The sequence below is a fragment of the Tachypleus tridentatus genome, chromosome 1 (genome assembly GCF_004210375.1).
Source record: "Tachypleus tridentatus isolate NWPU-2018 chromosome 1, ASM421037v1, whole genome shotgun sequence".
In the NCBI taxonomy this organism is placed as follows: domain Eukaryota; kingdom Metazoa; phylum Arthropoda; class Merostomata; order Xiphosura; family Limulidae; genus Tachypleus; species Tachypleus tridentatus.
Window position 1 is genome coordinate 8,074,072 of NC_134825.1, and position 20,775 is coordinate 8,094,846.

Sequence of the window (20,775 nt, forward strand, 5' to 3'; positions counted from 1 at the left end):
GGCAGCATTTTGAAAGAGCTTTCACTTCACGGCTGCTCACGTTCTGAGTTTCAAATAGAATAGAGGGCTTAAAGACTGGTTAAACTACTAATTAATTTCCATGGTATTTTTTCAACTTCATTAATCTTGATGTTATAATTTTTCTGTACTTCATAGTTTTTTATATAGATTTTTGTACTTCTTCAATTTTGTTTTTACAGCTCCTTTTCTGAACGTCTCACATCTTGTTTACGTACTCCCTCTGTAAAAATTCAATAGATTAATTCAATTGGTTCCCAGTCATATTTATTTTTCTTCTATTTAAATATTTTGTCCTTTTAACCCTCTTTTAAATTCCTGTTTCATTAATCTAATATTATCTTTCTTCTTGACCTTCGTTTAATTGTTTCATCAAATCCAGAAAAGTTTTAATCACATTTTACAGTCTTTTTTTATTATATTAAAGTTGAAATTTAGACAAAGTTCTATTTAATTTTCACCAAAGTAATCCCACTTTTGTCATAACTTTTGAAACATGTCTGTCATTAGACGAATTATTTTGAATCATTAGCCAAAATAATGCCATGTGAAAAACTATAAATTATTTTATATAACTTTGCTACAGGCTATGCTCACTTGTAGGTCTACCGTCACAAACAAGATATTGAAACTCTGATACCTACGTATGCCTAACACACAAACCTAATTGCAGAGTTCTCTCGTTAATAGATCAGTAACAAGCGGGCCCGGCATAGCCAAGTAATTAAGGCACTCAGATCGTAATCCAAGGGTCGCGCAAAGGTACACGAGGGCTATATGTGCTAGCCGTCCCTAATTTAGCAGTGTAAGACAAGAGAGAAGGCGGTGAATCATCACCACGAACCACACACACTTGAGCTACTGTTTTACCAACAAGTAGTGTCATTGATCGTAACACAATAACGCCCCCACGGTTGAAAGAGTGAGCATGTTCAGTGTGACGGGTATTCGAACCCGCGTCCCTCAGATTACGAGTCGGGTGTCTTAACCACCTGGCCATGCCAATGGCAAAAATTAACTAAATATGTTTTACCCAATGTACAATACAGAACATGTTCGAAATAAAAGGAAAAACCCTAGAGCTTTGAATAAACAATGGTAATTGTATGAATTATTTCAAGTGTTTTTTTTCAGTAGTCGATTCATTTTTCGAAAAAACGTAATCTAATCACAAAGAAAAATACGAACGTAATTACACGAAGTATAGAAACAGCGTATAAATAATAACGAATAAGTTCAAAATTACATTTATCAGAGGGCGCTTTCTGCTATACCCAATCTTTTGTGGGATAAACTAAAACTGTAAACGATAGAGTTGGTTAACTTATTGGGGTAGTTTATATATTTGTTGAGTGGCATAGAACTTCAAATTAAATGTTGAGGTATGAAATGTGCTGTTGTATTATAAGTGTCAATTATGAAGTTTTTTTTTCAACGACGTACAACTAATACTAATAATAGAATTGCTATCATATATTACTAAGTGCAGTAACATAAGTCGTAAGTAACTTTATCTGTGAGTGTGACTGACGTTAATCACGTTACTTGTACTGTAGTAGTAGTAGCAGTAATAGTACAAGTAACACTGTCTAGTCGTCGTGTAAGGAAGGAATGTTCCAGGTTTTTGTTTCTTTCTTACCATATTACAGTAAGGTCTGTCACCACTTTGCACTTACTTCTTTCCTACAAATGCAGTGAGACAGACAAAACCGTATAAACATATTTTTATTAATAATTTTTAGCTCTGTTTTATTTATTTTCTTAATTCAGAGATGTACTTCGGTGACAGTTTCAAACTATATGTTATTGAAATTACAATGAAGATCATTTAATTAATTTTTTAAACTTGATTAAATCATCTGTGTTCTATAGCATACAAGAACTGTTAGTGTACCATACGTTTCTTTTGATGTTGTACAAACAATCTTGATTTGAATGTGATTGTAACAACAACATAAAGAAACATGAATTTGGAATCTCATTCCAACTGTTGAAGCATTGGAGCTACATGGTTTTAAAGTTGTGTTTATCTGTGTCACTTGAGCCATCTTAAATAACAATTTATAAATATTTTATGTATATATTGCTTTACATAGCTAAAACAGATGATAAAAATTGGTGAATAGGCTATGCAGAGCTTGAATTTCTCAGCAAACACTGAGATAACAGTCAAAAGGCACTTAACTCCATCTATTCATATAGGTTGTCCAGTTTTCCTTTGTCACCTCTGCATCCAGCTCTCCTCTTTAATTTATCTAGTCTCCTCTTAAACTACTTTGCAGGTTTGACCACACTTGAGGAAAACTATTCCATAGGCTGACCACCCTGCTGGAAAACAAACAAAACTGCCTCAACTGGAATCATGTCTAAGATATCTGTGTCTTAAGGTTTGGCTTTTTACTCTTACTGTCTGCATAGGCTTTTTTGTAGAATCATTGTTTGGATTTATGGATTCCAAACTTCCAGTGATTCTAAAGTCTCAAATATGTTTCTATTAAGGCCTTTGCTTTACTAAAAAATGTTAATTTCAGTCTTTCCTGTTATAATCCTTCCAAATCTGGAATGATTATCTTATTTCAATACTTTCCAAATAGTTATTGTTCTTTCTTAAATAACAGAATATAGATTCTAAAATATTTGAGAGTTTAAAACTATTTAAGTAGATTTAAAAGTTTTCCTTGAATTTAGAAATCTAATATGTCTGTGTTCTTTCTACATATTAAAGGTACTCGCAGGAAAATATAAACTTGAAAATATGTTATCATTGTAGCTCAAACTTTAGGGTATAAAATGTAATTCCTGGTTTTTAAACAATAATTAGTTTTGTTGTTGATTCAGATTTGTGAATATGGATGTAGTGCAAACTCTTCCAAAAGTTCAACACTGTCTGATTTTTTAGGTGAAAAATGTGAAATGCCTTGCAATGTAATCCACACTGATGTTTTAATTAATGTATACCAATTGTGGGAAAATTTTACATCCAGAGTTTATACAGAAGTATGTACAAGAATCATAGAATTAGTAATTAAAATAATTAAAAATTGTTAACACTGTAAAGTTTGAATAAATGCAAATAAGTATCTATTAGGTTATAAATATTGAATTTCATGTAACTACATAATCTGTATACATACTGCATACGAAGCATGTCAGTTCATCACCATGTTGAAATGACTTGGAACATGTGTCTCACAAAATTTGAAGTGATAAAAAGAAATTACTTTGGAGAAATGATAACTATAAATTTAAAATGTATTCAGGGAAGTTGAAGTAATATTTTCTTACTTTTAAACTATGACCTTAATTGTTACTGATTTAATGCTGTAGGTTTAGAAGAAAGCTGCACAAATCTGACTTCAATGTTGTTGGAGAGACAGAATTACCATGGCAGTGGGGGGAAACCAGAATGGAAACAGTAGTGAACAAGGTAAGAAATTTTCCAAAATGTGGTTATGCAAAAAATCAACTTACTTAGAAAGTTATTTAAACATGTTTATTATCATAATTTGGTCAAAATGTTCATATTGGAAAGATTGTAAGATGTTTGGTAATTTTGATCTTTCAGGTATAAATGTCAAAAACGGCACAGCTTTTTATTTTAAGTTTGATGGTAAGTAATTATTTACACTAGGTTGGTTGTCATTACAGAGTCTCCATTTGCTTTTTAAGAGTTGAGTGACTGAGACTTGTGGGAAGTAATGAAAGTATATTTGGGATTGTGCTTATGTTAAATACAGTGCTTGTCTGTAAGTATACTTATAGCCAAGAATGAGTTTTAATGTCGTGAGAATGTATTAGCTACAGTTATTTATGCTGTTGACATTTTTAAATTTTTATACTTAGAAGCAAGTTTTTAATTAAGCTAGTTCGAAAGTAATTTTTGTTAGTCAAATTAGTTTCTTTTAAATAAACTGTGAATGTCTTTTTTCCTTTTTTTGTGTATGCACAGTATATATTTTAGCAGTGTTGAGTAACTGTTTGAGTTGAATCACTGGTGGGTTTATGGAAAAATAATATTCCAATATGGCATGTCATCACCATAATAGCTTTTCTCAAATACACATTTTTTTCAGTCTCCACTTGTCTTCATACTTCCATCTGTATCATGTTTAATCTGGTACAGCTGTATTGTAATATGCAAAGAACCATGAGATTAATCCTTCACCAGTAGGAGCACGACACACTCTCCTGCCACAGCTGGTTCCCTATGTCCTGTATAGCCTAGCTTTAACTTCTTGGTTTGGGACAGTAGAATACAGATATTTCAAAGTGTTGCTTCTGTTTACTTTGTATTTTGCATTAACAGTTTAACAGTTTAAACTACTTTTTTGGTTGTTTCTAGTTTTTCTTAATTGTTTTTATAGTGAAGCTCACTGCTATAGTTTTATATTTCATTATTCATTTTAATTTTGGAATTTCAATTCAGAACAGCTGCTACTATTGTTTATACTGTCATTACGCTTCAACCTGTAGTTTCTTAGTTTCAGCCTTTGTGCTTTCTGCTGAAAAGGTACCATGTTTTGAGTTGAGGTCCATTATGTAGCCTACTGTGTCTACTGATCACAGACAGATTTTCTTTTTTTTTTTTTTATGAGAAATCTATTCAGAAAGATGCAGATGTTTATAGCCTGTTTTGTCTTCTTTACTTTGCCATGTAATCCCAAATTCCTACTGTGGAAACTCCCAAACTATTTTCTGCCTTTCTAAACATGCTGTCATAAGAATGTTACTTTTTATTTCTATCTCCTGTGCCTAATGATTCCTCTCCTTCAATCCTAAGTTCTACTCCTTCTTTGGATTAACTAGATTTTTGTTTTCCTTCTTGAGAAGTCAGGGTATGTGCAGACCTGTTCTTTGCACTACTATGTATTTGGAGAAGCATGTATTGTATCTCCACGTACCTTGGATACTTATTTAGTAATATGCCATAATTCAGATTTTCTATTAAGAGACTCGGATCTTGGAGTTTTGTGTTCCTGTTTGGGTATCAGGCCCTGATGGTATTGCAACTTATTTTCAAGGATCAAATTTTCCACTTCTCTCATCTTAATTAACCTCTTGCAATCCTTGGTTACTATACTATAGGATCTGGTGAGTACAGAGCACATTTAGACAGGTTTATTTACCTGTGGTGTGATTTCACTTTGGCTCATTAGATATTTCAAGAGCTGTCTGGAGATCTTTCCATTTGTTTTATCTCTACACCTTCCTGATCCTTATTTCTGATTTCTCTCCCTCCTCCTTGGGATCTGGTTTTGTTGCCAGCATCTCCAGAATATTTTGGATTATTCTTCTGAAGGATGCTCCATTATCTACTTAAAAGGGTTCTTCAACTCCTAATTCAATGGGGCCTAGCCCTATCCTCTTCTGTTAATATTGATTGAGCTCTTAGTTTTGATCTTTCAATCCTCTACTTCTGTTATTACATGAGAGGTTATTTCTCTTTTGGGGACTTGGGCTTCCATGAAAGCCTGAAATCCCTAGGGTCTTGCTTACTTGCATGCTGTTGCACAATAAATGGGATTTTGCTTTGGATCCCCTAATTCACCTCTCCTTACCTCATGACATGCCTAGTAGGTTGGATGTTTTTGTCCTTGATGTTTCATGTATCCTTTACCATTGTATTTATGTTTCTCCTATATCTAGATTGCATATTTTTCCCACGATGTTTGCAGCTCTGGAATTTGAACCCACATTTACAGCTGTTACCCTCTCTTCCATTTTCCATTTTTATCCTCATTCCAAGCTGGGTCATTTGTTTTTATTGTTTGTGTTCTCTTATTACCTACAGGGTTTCCTTCTATGATTCCCTTTCTCTTCCCAAGATACTTCTCCTTTCACAGTTATTGGTTTATGGGTTGAATTCACCAGCTCATGGAGTTGGCTTACACTTCCTTGTCTTCTGTCTCACACTGTCTTTTTGCATTCTCTTTGCATTAGATCCAGCATTTCATCCTTTCTTTGACTACCCATTTCCATCACCTACTTGGGGAGCTCATCCAAACTCGTATGTACACAACAGCACACACATCTTCATCTCTCATTAACTTCATGATGTGCCCCCTCCTTCTGATTGGGATACTGAATACTGCTCCATTGTCATCATCCACAGTTGGGTTCAACTGTAGTGGATGAATGTTTTCATATTTATTCATTTACAGTAGCTCAATTTAATATGTTGGATTGTGCTCTCTGATAAATGGTGCTTGTCCAGGGATAGTAATCCATAAATCAGCACTCTATGACCTTTCACATTTATAATGCCCACTGTTGAGATGGGATGTTCCACAGGACTGCTAGTATGCTTATCCATGCAGTATATGCCCTGGTCAGATTGTACCAACTTATGGACTATCATGAGTAAAGCAATATCAAGAAAACTTTGATCCATCTCATCCTAGTTGAATGAATTGGAAATGGCCTCCTTTAAAAAAAGATTGTGTTTACTCATTGCACTTTCTTCAGTGTTGCATTCCTCTTGACTCCCCACCTCATTATCCACCATCCCAGTAATTAAGAGCTAGTAAGAGGTAAGGACTTCACTTAAAGATGTGTTCAGTCCATTCATTTGAAAGTAGTGTGGTGGTGTCCTGTTGATGTAGATGGCATGAATCCTCGTCCTACTGTAGACCTAAAAGAAAACTATCTGATGCCACCTGGTCTGCAGATAATCCATTAAAATGCAGTTCACCCTCTGGCTTGAAACTTTATCCTACTGCTGACTAGATGTTGGTTCCTGGGTGATCTGATATTGGATTAGAAGTGGACCATTGAACATAAGTCTTCATAAACAAGGTTGGTAGGGAGCCCTCTTTTTACTGCAGACTAGATGATAAATTCCCAAGGTTACCAGGTTTTTTATTTGAGTGGACCACCATGTTGAACCTCCTCTTCTACCACAACCCAGATGTCAAGGTCCTGGGTGGCCTGGTATTGATTGTGTATCAGGTCTACACTAGGATGGCAGAACAGAACCTATCTGGTGCACCCTAGCCTCTCTACACCACTTAGCACATCTAACTAAGTGCATAGTATGCTCCTTTTCTGCCTCTCTTAATGACATATATTCACAACAGGCAGATGTGGTGCAGTCTTCCATGGTTGTGTTCCCATCAAGAAATAGCATACTTCATGGGAATTCCTCAGACTTTCCACAAAGGAAGTTCATCTAAATAAATTTGCATCCATCTCTCCATTATGCCATTGTGGACCTACCTATTATGTGAGAAGAGGTAAGGTATTATATAAGAGGATAAAATTTTTTCTACACTGAATGTATTTCTAATACTTACCTCTTTTTACATTTCACACCCTACATTCCAACTTCAAGTACTTTTTTCTTTACTTAATTTGAAAGTTAAAAGTTGGGTTCTACAGTATAGCTTATGACAGAAGAGTGTATTGTGCTTCTGTTTGTGAAGGGTTCTCATGATTATTTGCATACTAAAATGTAGCTGCTCTGTGTTAAACATGTGGGGAAGATGGGAGTATGAAGGCTAGTGGCAAGCAAAAGATTTGTACATAGAGGGCAGCATTGAATGAGAAAAGTTATGTGGGAGGAGGTAAGTATTCATCAGAAATATATTTAAAGAGTTGGAAAATATTAACTTTCAGACTCTGTGCTGAGACTTCCAAAAGGTTGTGATAATGGTTTCAACACAAATGAGAAAGCCTCTGTTTTTTGTTTATCCTTTTGTTTTTAAAGTCAACCTCAAATTATGAATGTAGGGACTTTTATAGCATTTAAGAAATTGAATTCAAATACAGATATTGCCAACATTCTTGCTGTAAATACAGATGTAAATGTTAGCTTGAATGCAGTAAGAGAGAGATGTGTGAGAAATTATTTTAGTGGATGTATATATGTTGCTTAACTGCTAGTTGTTGAGAAGAGGTAACCAATCCCCATTGAACCATAAAATGTAGAATGAGCAAAGCTGAAAAAATGTGGGCTATACACAGATTAATACCAGTTTAAAATGTTTGACAGTGAAGTGTTGAATAGCAACTTAATCTGTGAAGAACTTTAGTAAAGCATCACAACCAGTGGGTGTCAGTGTGCTGATTTGGATCTCTGCAAGAAAGTAGAGGTTTTACGATCTAGTGTTTGAAGGGAAAGAAGAAAAGACATGTTAGTGATGTTTGAAGTATGAATGCTTCATTACTGGAGACAGACTAAAGTTTGGCCAGTTAACAAGCTAAAAGGGATATTGCATTTTGAAGTAGGGTATAATAATAAAAGTAAGAAGTTAACAGAATAAGCTGTATTTGAGTAAAGCACATAAAAATAACGTTTATTTATGAGTTTTTTAATTGGTTTTGGAAGTAGTATCAGGAGTAAGGCAGTAAAATAGTAATACCAAGGTGGAATTTTGTAAGCATAACTGTCAGACATAAAACATAAAACAGGCACTGGAATACAGAAATATCTCTGCTCTGCACAACATTCACAAGGTCATCCATTCTGCACAGTGTAGAATCTTTATGTAACAGTAGGCAAGTTCTTTGACCACACAGTATACAGAAAGTAACAAACATCTTAATCTGAAATTAGCTTATGACCTCAACTAGATTTTGTTCTAGTTCAGAAAAATTTTGTGATAATTATATATATTATTTATGTAGTGTTGGAGAGGGAGATAAGTGGTATTTCCATACTAATTACCTGATTGGTCAACACAAAACTGATAGTACTCCAAGTTCTGCAAAATTACAGAACATTTCAACCTATCGCACTCATTCCTGCAGCAATTTAATTTGTTGAGTGAGGACTCGTAATAAGATGGTCATCTCAAAAAAACAGAAAATTTAAAATATTGATGGTAAAGAAGTCAATGGAGTACTGGCAGCTATGGCTTAGTGTACAGTATGTTCTGATATGAATGTTCTTAAGATGTACAAGTTTGTGTAAAATGTAGGAAGTCCAAAGATGGCCAAAGAACTTGAGTAAATTGTGGGAAACCATACAGGATATTTAAAATGTTCCACATCTATATATTGTTAAATTAAACAAGATGTAACATACTATACACAGCTCATGTAAACAAACTTGTATAAATTATTAACTTGTCTGTTTCCTCTGACAGTGTCTTGTATCATTAATAAATTCACTAACTAGTTGCTAGTTCTTTCACTTTGTGACTCTTGCTTGTGTATTGCTAGTGTTTTCCTCACTTATATCCATTATTAATGTATAAACATTTTTATTACAGTTAGTTGAGGAATACATTTATCCATAGTTGACAAAAAGTATCAACATACAATGATATATTCAGAGTATACATTAATGTGAATTAAGGTGTTATATTCTTATTAGATAATATAGTTCTACAACAAAATATGGAATTTCTATTGTAAGTTTAAGTGAGCTAAGGTATTTTTTATAAAGTTTTTACAGTAATATATATATTATTTCTAGTGTAAGTTATTGTGAATTAATGTTATATTATTTCTAATGTAGTTCTGCAATGAAATGTAGATCTGCTGTGTAAAGTATTGTGAATTAAGATATTTTTATAGTTTTACAATGATGTCTATTAGAAGTGTAAAGTATTGTGAATCAAGGTATTTTCATAGTTTTACAATGATGTATATTAGAAGTGTAAAGTATTGTGAATTAAGGTATTTTATAGTTTTACAATGATGTATATTAGAAGTGTAAAGTATTGTGTATTAAGGTATTTTTATAGTTTTACAATGATGTCTATTAGAAGTGTAAAGTATTGTGAATTAAGGTATTTTCATAGTTTTACAATGATGTATATTAGAAGTGTAAAGTATTGTGAATTAAGGTATTTTATAGTTTTACAATGATGTATATTAGAAGTGTAAAGTATAGTGTATTAAGCATTTTTATAGTTTTACAATGATGTCTATTAGAAGTGTAAAGTATTGTGAATTAAGGTATTTTCATAGTTTTACAATGATATATATTACAAGTGTAAAGCATTGTGAATTAAGGTATTTTCATAGTTTTACAATGATGTATATTAGAAGTGTAAAGTATTGTGAATTATGGTATTTTCATAGTTTTACAATGATGTGTATTAGAAGTGTAAAGCATTGTGAATTAAGGTATTTTATAGTTTTACAACGATGTGTATTAGAAGTGTAAACCATTGTGAATTACGGTATTTTCATAGTTTTACAATGATGTATATTACAAGTGTAAAGTATTGTGAATTAAGGTATTTTCATAGTTTTACAACGATGTATATTAGAAGTGTAAAAGTATTGTGAATTAAGGCATTTTTATAGTTTTACAACGATGTGTATTAGAAGTGTAAAGTATTGTGAATTAAGATATTTTTATAGTTTTACAATGATGTATATTAGAAGTGCAAAGCATTGTGATTTAAGGTATTTTTATAGTTTTACAACAGAAGTATATTAGAAGTGCAAAGCATTGTGAATTAAGGTATTATTAGTTTTACAACAATGTATATTAGAAGTGTAAAGTTTGTGAATTACAGTTACTTTATAGTTTTTACAACGATGTCTATTAGAAGTGTATTGTGAATTAAAGGTATTTTTATAGTTTTACAACGATGTGTATTAAAAGTGCAAAGTTTGTGAATTAAGGTATTTTATAGTTTTACAACGATGTATGTTAGAAGTGTAAAGTATTGTGAATTAAGGCATTTTATAGTTTTACAACGATGTGCATTAGAAGTGTAAAGTATTGTGAATCAAGGTATTTTCATAGTTTTACAACGATGTATATTAGAAGTGTAAAGTATTGTGAATTAAGGTATTTTATAGTTTTACAATGATGTATATTAGAAGTGTAAAGTATTGTGGCATTACAGTATTTTTATAGTTTTACAACGATGTCTATTAGAAGTGCAAAGCATTGTGAATTAAGGTATTTTTCATAGTTTTACAATGATGTATATTAGAAGTGTAAAGTATTGTGAATTAAGGTATTTTATAGTTTTACAACGATGTATATTAGAAGTGTAAAGTATAGTGTATTAAGGTATTTTTATAGTTTTTACAATGATGTCTATTAGAAGTGTAAAGTATTGTGAATTATGGTATTTTCATAGTTTTACAACGATGTATATTACAAGTGTAAAGTATTGTGAATTAAGGTATTTTCATAGTTTTACAACGATGTATATTAGAAGTGTAAAGTATTGTGAATTAAGGTATTTTTATAGTTTTACAATGATGTGTATTAGAAGTGCAAAGCATGTGAATTAAGATATTTTTATAGTTTTACAACGATGTATATTAGAAGTGTAAAGTATCAGTGATTTAAGGTATTTTTATAGTTTTACATCGAAGCCATATTAGAAGTGCAAAGCATTGTGAATTAAGGCATTATTAGTTTTACAACGATGTATATTAGAAGTGCAAAGTCAGGTGAATTAAGGTATTTTTATAGTTTTACAACGATGTATGTTAGAAGTGTAAAGCATTGTGAATTAAAGGTATTTTCATAGTTTGACAACGATGTATATTAGAAGTGTAAAGTATTGTGAATTAAGGTATTTTCATAGTTTTACAACGATGTATATTAGAAGCATAAAGTATTGTGAATTACAGTTACTTTATATTTTTACAACGATGTCCATTAGAAGTGTATTGTGAATTAAGGTATTTTTTATAGTTTTACAATGATGTGTATTAGAAGTGCAAAGCATTGTGAATTAAGGTATTTTTATAGTTTTACAATGATGTATATTAGAAGTGCAAAAGCATTGTGAATTAAGGTTTTTTTTATAGTTTTACAACGATGTGTATTAGAAGTGTAAAGTATTGTGAATTAAGATATTTTTATAGTCTTTACAATGATGTATATTAGAAGTGCAAAGTATTGTGATTTAAGGTATTATTAGTTTTACAACGATGTATATTAGAAGCTGTAAAGTTTGTGAATTAAGGTATTTTCATAGTTTTACAATGATGTATATTAGAAGTGTAAAGTATTGTGAATTAAGGTATTTTCATAGTTTTACAACGATGTATATTAGAAGTATAAAAGCATTGTGAATCACAGTTACTTTTATAGTTTTACAACGATGTCCATTAGAAGTGTATTGTGAATTAAGGTATTTTTTTATAGTTTTACAATGATGTATGTTAGAAGTGTAAAGTATTGTGAATTAAGGTATTTTTATAGTTTTACAACGATGTATATTACAAGTGTAAAAAATATGTGAATTAAGGTATTTTCATAGTTTTACAACGATGTATATTAGAAGTATAAAGTATTGTGAATTAAGGTATTTTCATAGTTTTACAATGATGTATATTAGAAGCATAAAGTATTGTGAATTAAGGTATTTTATATAGTTTTACAACGATGTGTATTAGAAGTGTAAAGCATTGTGAATTAAGGTATTTTTATAGTTTTACAACGATGTGTATTAGAAGTGTAAAGTATTGTGAATTAAGGTATTTTTATAGTTTTACAACGATGTATATTAGAAGTGTAAAGTATTGTGAATTAAGGTATTTTCATAGTTTTACAACGATGTAAATTAGAAGTGTAAAGTATTGTGAATTAAGGTATTTTATAGTTTTACAACGATGTATATTAGAAGTGTAAAGCATTGTGAATTAAGTTATTTTTATAGTCTTTACAACGATGTCTATTAGAAGTGTAAAGTATTGTGAATTAAGGCATTTTTCATAGTTTTACAACGATGTATATTAGAAGTGCAAAGTATCAGAATTAAGGCATTTTCATAGTTTTACAACGATGTATATTAGAAGTGTAAAGTATTGTGAATTAAGGTATTTTTAGTTTTACAACGATGTATATTAGAAGTGTAAAGCATCAGTGAATTACAGTTACTTTATAGTCTTTACAACGATGTCCATTAGAAGTGTATCAGAATTAAGGTATTTTTATAGTTTTACAACGATGTATATTAAAGTGTAAAGCATTGTGAATTAAGGTATTTTTTATAGTTTTACAACGATGTATGTTAGAAGTGCAAAGTATTGTGAATCAAGGCATTTTTATAGTTTTACAACGATGTATATTAGAAGTGTAAAGTATTGTGAATTAAGGTATTTTCATAGTTTTACAACGATGTCCATTAGAAGTGTAAAGCATTGTGAATTAAGGCATTTTTAGTTTTACAACGATGTCTATTAGAAGTGTAAAGTATTGTGAATTAAGGTATTTTTTAGTTTTACAACGATGTATATTAGAAGTGTAAAGTATTGTGAATCAAGGTTACTTTTATAGTTTTACAACGATGTCTATTAGAAGTGTAAAGTATTGTGAATCATGGTATTTTCATAGTTTGACAACGATGTATATTAGAAGTATAAAGTATTGTGAATTACAGTTACTTTATATTTTTACAACGATGTCCATTAGAAGTGTATTGTGAATTAAGGCATTTTTATAGTTTTACAACGATGTGTATTAAAAGCTGCAAAGTATTGTGAATTAAGGTATTTTTATAGTCTTTACAACGATGTATGTTAGAAGTGCAAAGCATTGTGAATCAAGGTATTTTTATAGTTTTACAACAATGTGTATTAGAAGTGTAAAGTATTGTGAATTAAGATATTTTTTATAGTCTTTACAACGATGTATATTAGAAGTGCAAAAGCATTGTGATTTAAGGTATTTTTAGTTTTACAACGATGTATATTAGAAGCTGCAAAGTTTTGTGAATTAAGGTATTTTCATAGTTTGACAACGATGTATATTAGAAGTGCAAAGCATTGTGAATCAAGGTATTTTCATAGTTTTACAACGATGTATATTAGAAGTATAAAGCATTGTGAATCACAGTTACTTTATAGTTTTACAACGATGTCCATTAGAAGTGTATATGTGAATTAAGGTATTTTTATAGTCTTTACAACGATGTATGTTAGAAGTGTAAAGTATTGTGAATTAAGGCATTTTATAGTTTTACAACGATGTATATTACAAGTGTAAAATATTGTGAATTAAGGTATTTTCATAGTTTTACAATGATGTATATTAGAAGCATAAAGTATTGTGAATTAAGGTATTTTCATAGTTTTACAACGATGTATATTAGAAGTGCAAAGCATTGTGAATTAAGGTATTTTTTATAGTTTTACAACGATGTGTATTAGAAGTGTAAAGTATTGTGAATCAAGGTATTTTTATAGTTTTACAACGATGTATTAGAAGTGCAAAGCATTGTGAATTAAGGTATTTTATAGTTTTACAACGATGTGTATTAGAAGTGCAAAGCATCAGTGAATTACTGCATTTTCATAGTCTTTACAACGATGTAAATTAGAAGTGTAAAGTATTGTGAATTAAGGTATTTTATAGTTTTACAACGATATATATTAGAAGCTGCAAAGTATCAGAATTAAGTTATTTTTATAGTTTTACAACGATGTCCATTAGAAGTGTAAAGTATTGTGAATTAAGGCATTTTCATAGTTTTACAACGATGTATATTAGAAGTGCAAAGTATTGTGAATTAAGGTATTATTAGTTTTACAACGATGTATATTAGAAGTGCAAAGTATTGTGAATCACAGGCATTTTATAGTTTTACAACGATGTCCATTAGAAGTGTAAAGTGAATTAAGGTATTTTTATAGTCTTTACAACGATGTGTATTAAAAGTGCAAAGCTCAGAATTAAGGCATTTTTATAGTTTTACAACGATGTATATTAGAAGTGTAAAGCATCAGAATTAAGGCATTTTTATAGTTTTACAACGATGTGTATTAGAAGTGCAAAGCATTGTGAATTAAGGTATTTTATAGTCTTACAACGATGTATATTAGAAGTGCAAAGCATTGTGAATTAAGGTATTTTCATAGTTTTACAACGATGTCTATTAGAAGTGCAAAGCATTGTGAATTAAGGTATTTTTTTAGTTTTACAACGATGTATATTAGAAGTGTAAAGCATTGTGAATCAAGGTTACTTTATAGTTTTACAACGATGTCTATTAGAAGTGTAAAGTATTGTGAATCATGGTATTTTCATAGTTTGACAACGATGTATATTAGAAGTGTAAAGCATTGTGAATTAAGGTATTTTATAGTTTTACAACGATGTATATTAGAAGTGCAAAGCATTGTGAATTAAGGCATTTTTATAGTCTTTACAACGATGTATATTAGAAGTGCAAAGCATTGTGAATCAAGGTATTTTTATAGTTTTACAACGATGTCCATTAGAAGTGCAAAGCATTGTGAATCATTGCATTTTTATAGTTTTACAACGATGTCCGTTAGAAGTGCAAAGCATTGTGAATTAAGGTATTTTTATAGTCTTTACAACGATGTATATTAGAAGTGCAAAGTATTGTGAATTAAGGTATTTTATAGTTTTACAACGATGCGTATTAGAAGTGCAAAGTATTGTGAATTAAAGTATTTTCATAGTTTTACAACGATGTATATTAGAAGTGCAAAGCATCAGAATTATAGGTATTTTATAGTTTTACAACGATGTCCATTAGAAGTGTAAAGCATTGTGAATCAAGATATTTTTATAGTCTTTACAACGATGTATATTAGAAGTGTAAAGCATTGTGAATCAAGGTATTTTATAGTCTTACAACGATGTCCGTTAGAAGTGTAAAGCATCAGAATTACAGGCATTTTTATAGTTTTACAACGATGTTTATTAGAAGTGCAAAGCATTGTAAATTAAGGCATTTTATAGTTTTACAACGATGTGCATTAGAAGCTGCAAAGCATTGTGAATCAAGGCATTTTATAGTCTTTACAACGATGTGTATTAGAAGTGCAAAGCATCAGAATTAAGGTATTTTTATAGTTTTACAACGATGTGTATTAGAAGTGCAAAGCATTGTGAATCAAGGTATTTTTATAGTCTTTACAACGATGTATATTAGAAGCATAAAGTATTGTGAATTAAGGTATTTTATAGTTTTACAACGATGTATATTAGAAGTGTAAAGTATTGTGAATTAAGGCATTTTTATAGTTTTACAACGATGTATATTAGAAGCTGCAAAGTATTGTGAATCAAGGCATTTTATAGTTTTACAACGATGTCCGTTAGAAGTGTAAAGCATTGTGAATTAAGGTATTTTTATAGTCTTTACAACGATGTCCATTAGAAGTGCAAAGTATTGTGAATTAAGGTATTTTTATAGTTTTACAACGATGTTTGTTAGAAGTGCAAAGCATTGTAAATTAAGGTATTTTAATAGTTTTACAATGATGTGTATTAGAAGTGCAAAGTATTGTGAATCAAGGTATTTTTATAGTTTTACAACGATGTGTATTAGAAGTGTAAAGCATTGTGAATCAAGGCATTCATAGTTTTACAACGATGTGTATTAGAAGTGCAAAGTATTGTGAATTAAGGCATTTTTATAGTTTTACAATGATGTGTATTAGAAGTGCAAAGTATTGTGAATTAAGGTATTTTATAGTTTTACAACGATGTCCATTAGAAGTGTAAAGCATTGTGAATTAAGGTATTTTTATAGTTTTACAACGATGTCTATTAGAAGTGCAAAGCATTGTAAATCAAGGTATTTTATAGTTTTACAACGATGTGTATTAGAAGTGTAAAGTATTGTGAATCAAGGCATTTTCATAGTCTTTACAACGATGTATATTAGAAGTGTAAAGTATCAGAATCAAGGTATTTTCATAGTTTTACAACGATGTATATTAGAAGTATAAAGCATCAGAATCATGATATTTTCATAGTTTTACAACGATGCATTAGAAGCTGCAAAGCATTGTGAATCAAGGCATTTTTATAGTTTTACAACGATGTGTATTAGAAGTGCAAAGTATCAGTGAATCACGGCATTTTCATAGTTTTACAACGATGTATATTAGAAGTGTAAAGTATCAGAATTAAGGTATTTTCATAGTTTTACAACGATGTATATTAGAAGTGTAAAGCATTGTGAATTAAGGCATTTTTATAGTTTTACAACGATGTGTATTAGAAGTGCAAAGCATCAGAATCAAGATATTTTTATAGTTTTACAACGATGTATATTAGAAGTGCAAAGCATTGTGAATCACAGGCATTTTATAGTCTTTACAACGATGTATATTAGAAGTGCAAAGCATCAGAATCAAGGCATTTTTAGTTTTACAACGATGCATATTAGAAGTGTAAAGCCCAGTGAATCAAGGTATTTTTCATAGTTTTACAACGATGTATATTAGAAGCATAAAGCATTGTGAATCACAGCCACTTTATAGTCTTTACAACGATGTCCATTAGAAGTGCATTGTGAATTAAGGCATTTTTATAGTCTTTACAACGATGCGTATTAAAAGTGCAAAGCATCAGAATTAAGGCATTTTATAGTTTTACAACGATGTATGTTAGAAGTGCAAAGTATCAGAATTAAGGTTTTTTATAGTTTTACAACGATGTATATTAGAAGTGCAAAGTATCAGAATTCAAGGCATTTTTATAGTCTTTACAACGATGTGTATTAGAAGTGCAAAGTATTGTGAATCAAGGCATTTTTATAGTCTTTACAACGATGTATATTAGAAGTGTAAAATATATGTGAATCAAGGTATTTCATAGTCTTTACAACGATGTATATTAGAAGCATAAAGCATTGTGAATTAAGGTATTTTCATAGTTTTACAACGATGTATATTAGAAGCATAAAAGCATTGTGAATCAAGGTATTTTTATAGTTTTACAACGATGTGCATTAGAAGTGCAAAGCATTGTGAATCAAGGTATTTTTATAGTTTTACAACGATGTCTATTAGAAGTGCAAAGCATCAGTGAATTAAGGTATTTTAGTTTTACAACGATGCATATTAGAAGTGCAAAGCATCAGAATTAAGGTCACTTTATAGTTTTACAACGATGTCCATTAGAAGTGTAAAGTATTGTGAATCAAGATATTTTTATAGTTTTACAACGATGTATATTAGAAGTGCAAAGTATCAGAATTAAGGTATTTTTTATAGTCTTACAACGATGTCCGTTAGAAGTGTAAAGCATTGTGAATCAAGGTATTTTTATAGTCTTTACAACGATGTCTATTAGAAGTGTAAAGTATTGTGAATTAAGGTATTTTTAGTTTTTACAACGATGTGTATTAGAAGTGCAAAGTATCAGAATCATGGTATTTTCATAGTTTTACAACGATGTGTATTAGAAGTGTAAAGCATTGTGAATCAAGGCATTTTTTAGTCTTTACAACGATGTATTAGAAGTGCAAAGCATTGTGAATTAAAGCATTTTCATAGTCTTTACAACGATGTATATTAGAAGTGCAAAGCATCAGAATTAAGGTTGTCACTTTATAGTTTTACAACGATGTCCATTAGAAGTGCAAAGCATCAGAATCAAGATATTTTATAGTCTTTACAACGATGTATATTAGAAGTGCAAAGCATCAGAATCAAGGCATTTTTCATAGTTTTACAACGATGTATATTAGAAGTGCAAAGTATTGTGAATTAAGGCATTATTAGTCTTTACAACGATGTATATTAGAAGCTGTAAAGCCCAGAATCACAGTTACTTTATAGTTTTACAACGATGTCCATTAGAAGCTGTATTGTGAATCAAGGCATTTTTATAGTTTTACAACGATGTGTATTAGAAGTGCAAAGCATCAGAATCAAGGTATTTTTATAGTCTTTACAACGATGTATATTAGAAGTGCAAAGCATTGTGAATTAAGGTATTTTTATAGTTTTACAACGATGTGTATTAGAAGTGCAAAGCATTGTGAATTAAGGCATTTTTATAGTCTTTACAACGATGTATATTAGAAGTGCAAAGTATTGTGAATTAAGGCATTTTCATAGTTTTACAACGATGTCCATTAGAAGTGTAAAGTATTGTGAATTAAGGCATTTTTTAGTCTTTACAACGATGTATATTAGAAGTGTAAAGTATTGTGAATTAAGGTTACTTTATAGTTTTACAACGATGTCCATTAGAAGTGCAAAGTATCAGTGAATCATGGTATTTTCATAGTTTGACAACGATGTATATTAGAAGTGTAAAGTATCAGAATTAAGGTATTTTATAGTCTTACAACGATGTATATTAGAAGTGCAAAGCATTGTGAATTAAGGTATTTTATAGTTTTACAACGATGTATATTAGAAGTGCAAAGTATTGTGAATTAAGGCATTTTTATAGTTTTACAACGATGTCCGTTAGAAGTGCAAAGCATTATGAATTAAGGTGCATTTTATAGTTCAACAACGATGTCCGTTAGAAGTGTAAAGCATTGTGAATTAAGGTATTTTATAGTTTTACAACGATGTGTATTAGAAGTGCAAAGCATTGTGAATCAAGGCATTTTTATAGTTTTACAACGATGTGTATTAGAAGTGTAAAGTATCAGAATTAAAGCATTTTCATAGTTTTACAACGATGTATATTAGAAGTGCAAAGCATTGTGAATTAAGGTATTTTATAGTTTTACAACGATGTCCATTAGAAGTGCAAAGCATCAGAATCAAGATATTTTTATAGTTTTACAACGATGTCCATTAGAAGTGCAAAGCATCAGAATCAAGGTATTTTTATAGTTTTACAACGATGTCCGTTAGAAGTGCAAAGCATCAGAATCAAGGTATTTTTATAGTTTTACAACGATGTCTGTTAGAAGTGTAAAGCATTGTAAATCAAGGTATTTTATAGTTTTACAACGATGCGTATTAGAAGTGCAAAGCATTGTGAATTAAGGTATTTTTATAGTTTTACAACGATGTGTATTAGAAGTGCAAAGTATTGTGAATTAAGGTATTTTATAGTTTTACAACGATGTGTATTAGAAGTGCAAAGCATTGTGAATTAAGGTATTTTTATAGTTTTACAACGATGTATATTAGAAGTGTAAAGTATTGTGAATTAAGGTATTTTATAGTTTTACAACGATGTATATTAGAAGTGCAAAGTATTGTGAATCAAGGCATTTTTATAGTCTTTACAACGATGTATATTAGAAGTGCAAAGCATTGTGAATCAAGGTATTTTTATAGCTCCACAACGATGTCCATTAGAAGTGTAAAGCATTATGAATCAAGGCATTTTATAGTTTTCACAACGATGTCCGTTAGAAGTGCAAAGCATTGTGAATCAAGGCATTTTATAGTTTTTACAACGATGTTTGTTAGAAGTGCAAAGCATTGTGAATCAAAGCATTTTAATAGTCTTTACAACGATGTGTATTAGAAGCTGCAAAGTATCAGAATTAAGGCATTTTTATAGTTTTACAACGATGTATATTAGAAGTGCAAAGCATTGTGAATTAAGGCATTTTTATAGTTTTACAACGATGTGTATTAGAAGTGTAAAGTATTGTGAATTAAGGCATTTTTATAGTCTTTACAACGATGTGTATTAGAAGTGTAAAGCATTGTGAATTAAGGTATTTTTATAGTTTTACAACGATGTCTATTAGAAGCATGTAAAGTATTGTGAATTCAAGGCATTTTATAGTTTTACAACGATGTGTATTAGAAGTGTAAAGCATTGTGAATTAAGGTATTTTCATAGTTTTACAACGATGTATATTAGAAGCAAAAGTATTGTGAATCATGATATTTTCATAGTTTTACAACGATGTGTATTAGAAGTGCAAAGCATTGTGAATTAAGGCATTTTTATAGTCTTTACAACGATGTGTATTAGAAGTGCAAAGCATTGTGAATCACGGTATTTTCATAGTCTTTACAACGATGTATATTAGAAGTGCAAAGTATTGTGAATCAAGGTATTTTCATAGTTTTACAACGATGTATATTAGAAGTGTAAAGTATTGTGAATTAAGGTATTTTTATAGTTTTACAACGATG

At 30.4% G+C, this 20,775-nt stretch overlaps 1 protein-coding gene across 3 annotated transcripts in view; it reads left to right on the plus strand.

The window, feature by feature from the left end:
* The first annotated feature begins 1,298 nt into the window (after window positions 1-1,298).
* Window positions 1,299-20,775, plus strand: part of metro (membrane palmitoylated protein 7-like protein metro) — a 59,613-nt gene continuing 40,136 nt past the window's right edge. Inside the window, exons 1-3 of one of the 3 annotated variants that reach the window (XM_076479048.1) lie at window positions 1,299-1,400; window positions 2,301-2,405; window positions 3,346-3,445. In XM_076479048.1, the coding sequence (XP_076335163.1) occupies window positions 3,403-3,445 (43 nt within the window). In that variant the 5' untranslated portion in view covers window positions 1,299-1,400; window positions 2,301-2,405; window positions 3,346-3,402. The remainder of the gene's footprint in view (window positions 1,401-2,300; window positions 2,406-3,345; window positions 3,446-20,775) is intronic. The other 2 variants (XM_076479125.1, XM_076479207.1) reach the window with 2 other exon arrangements.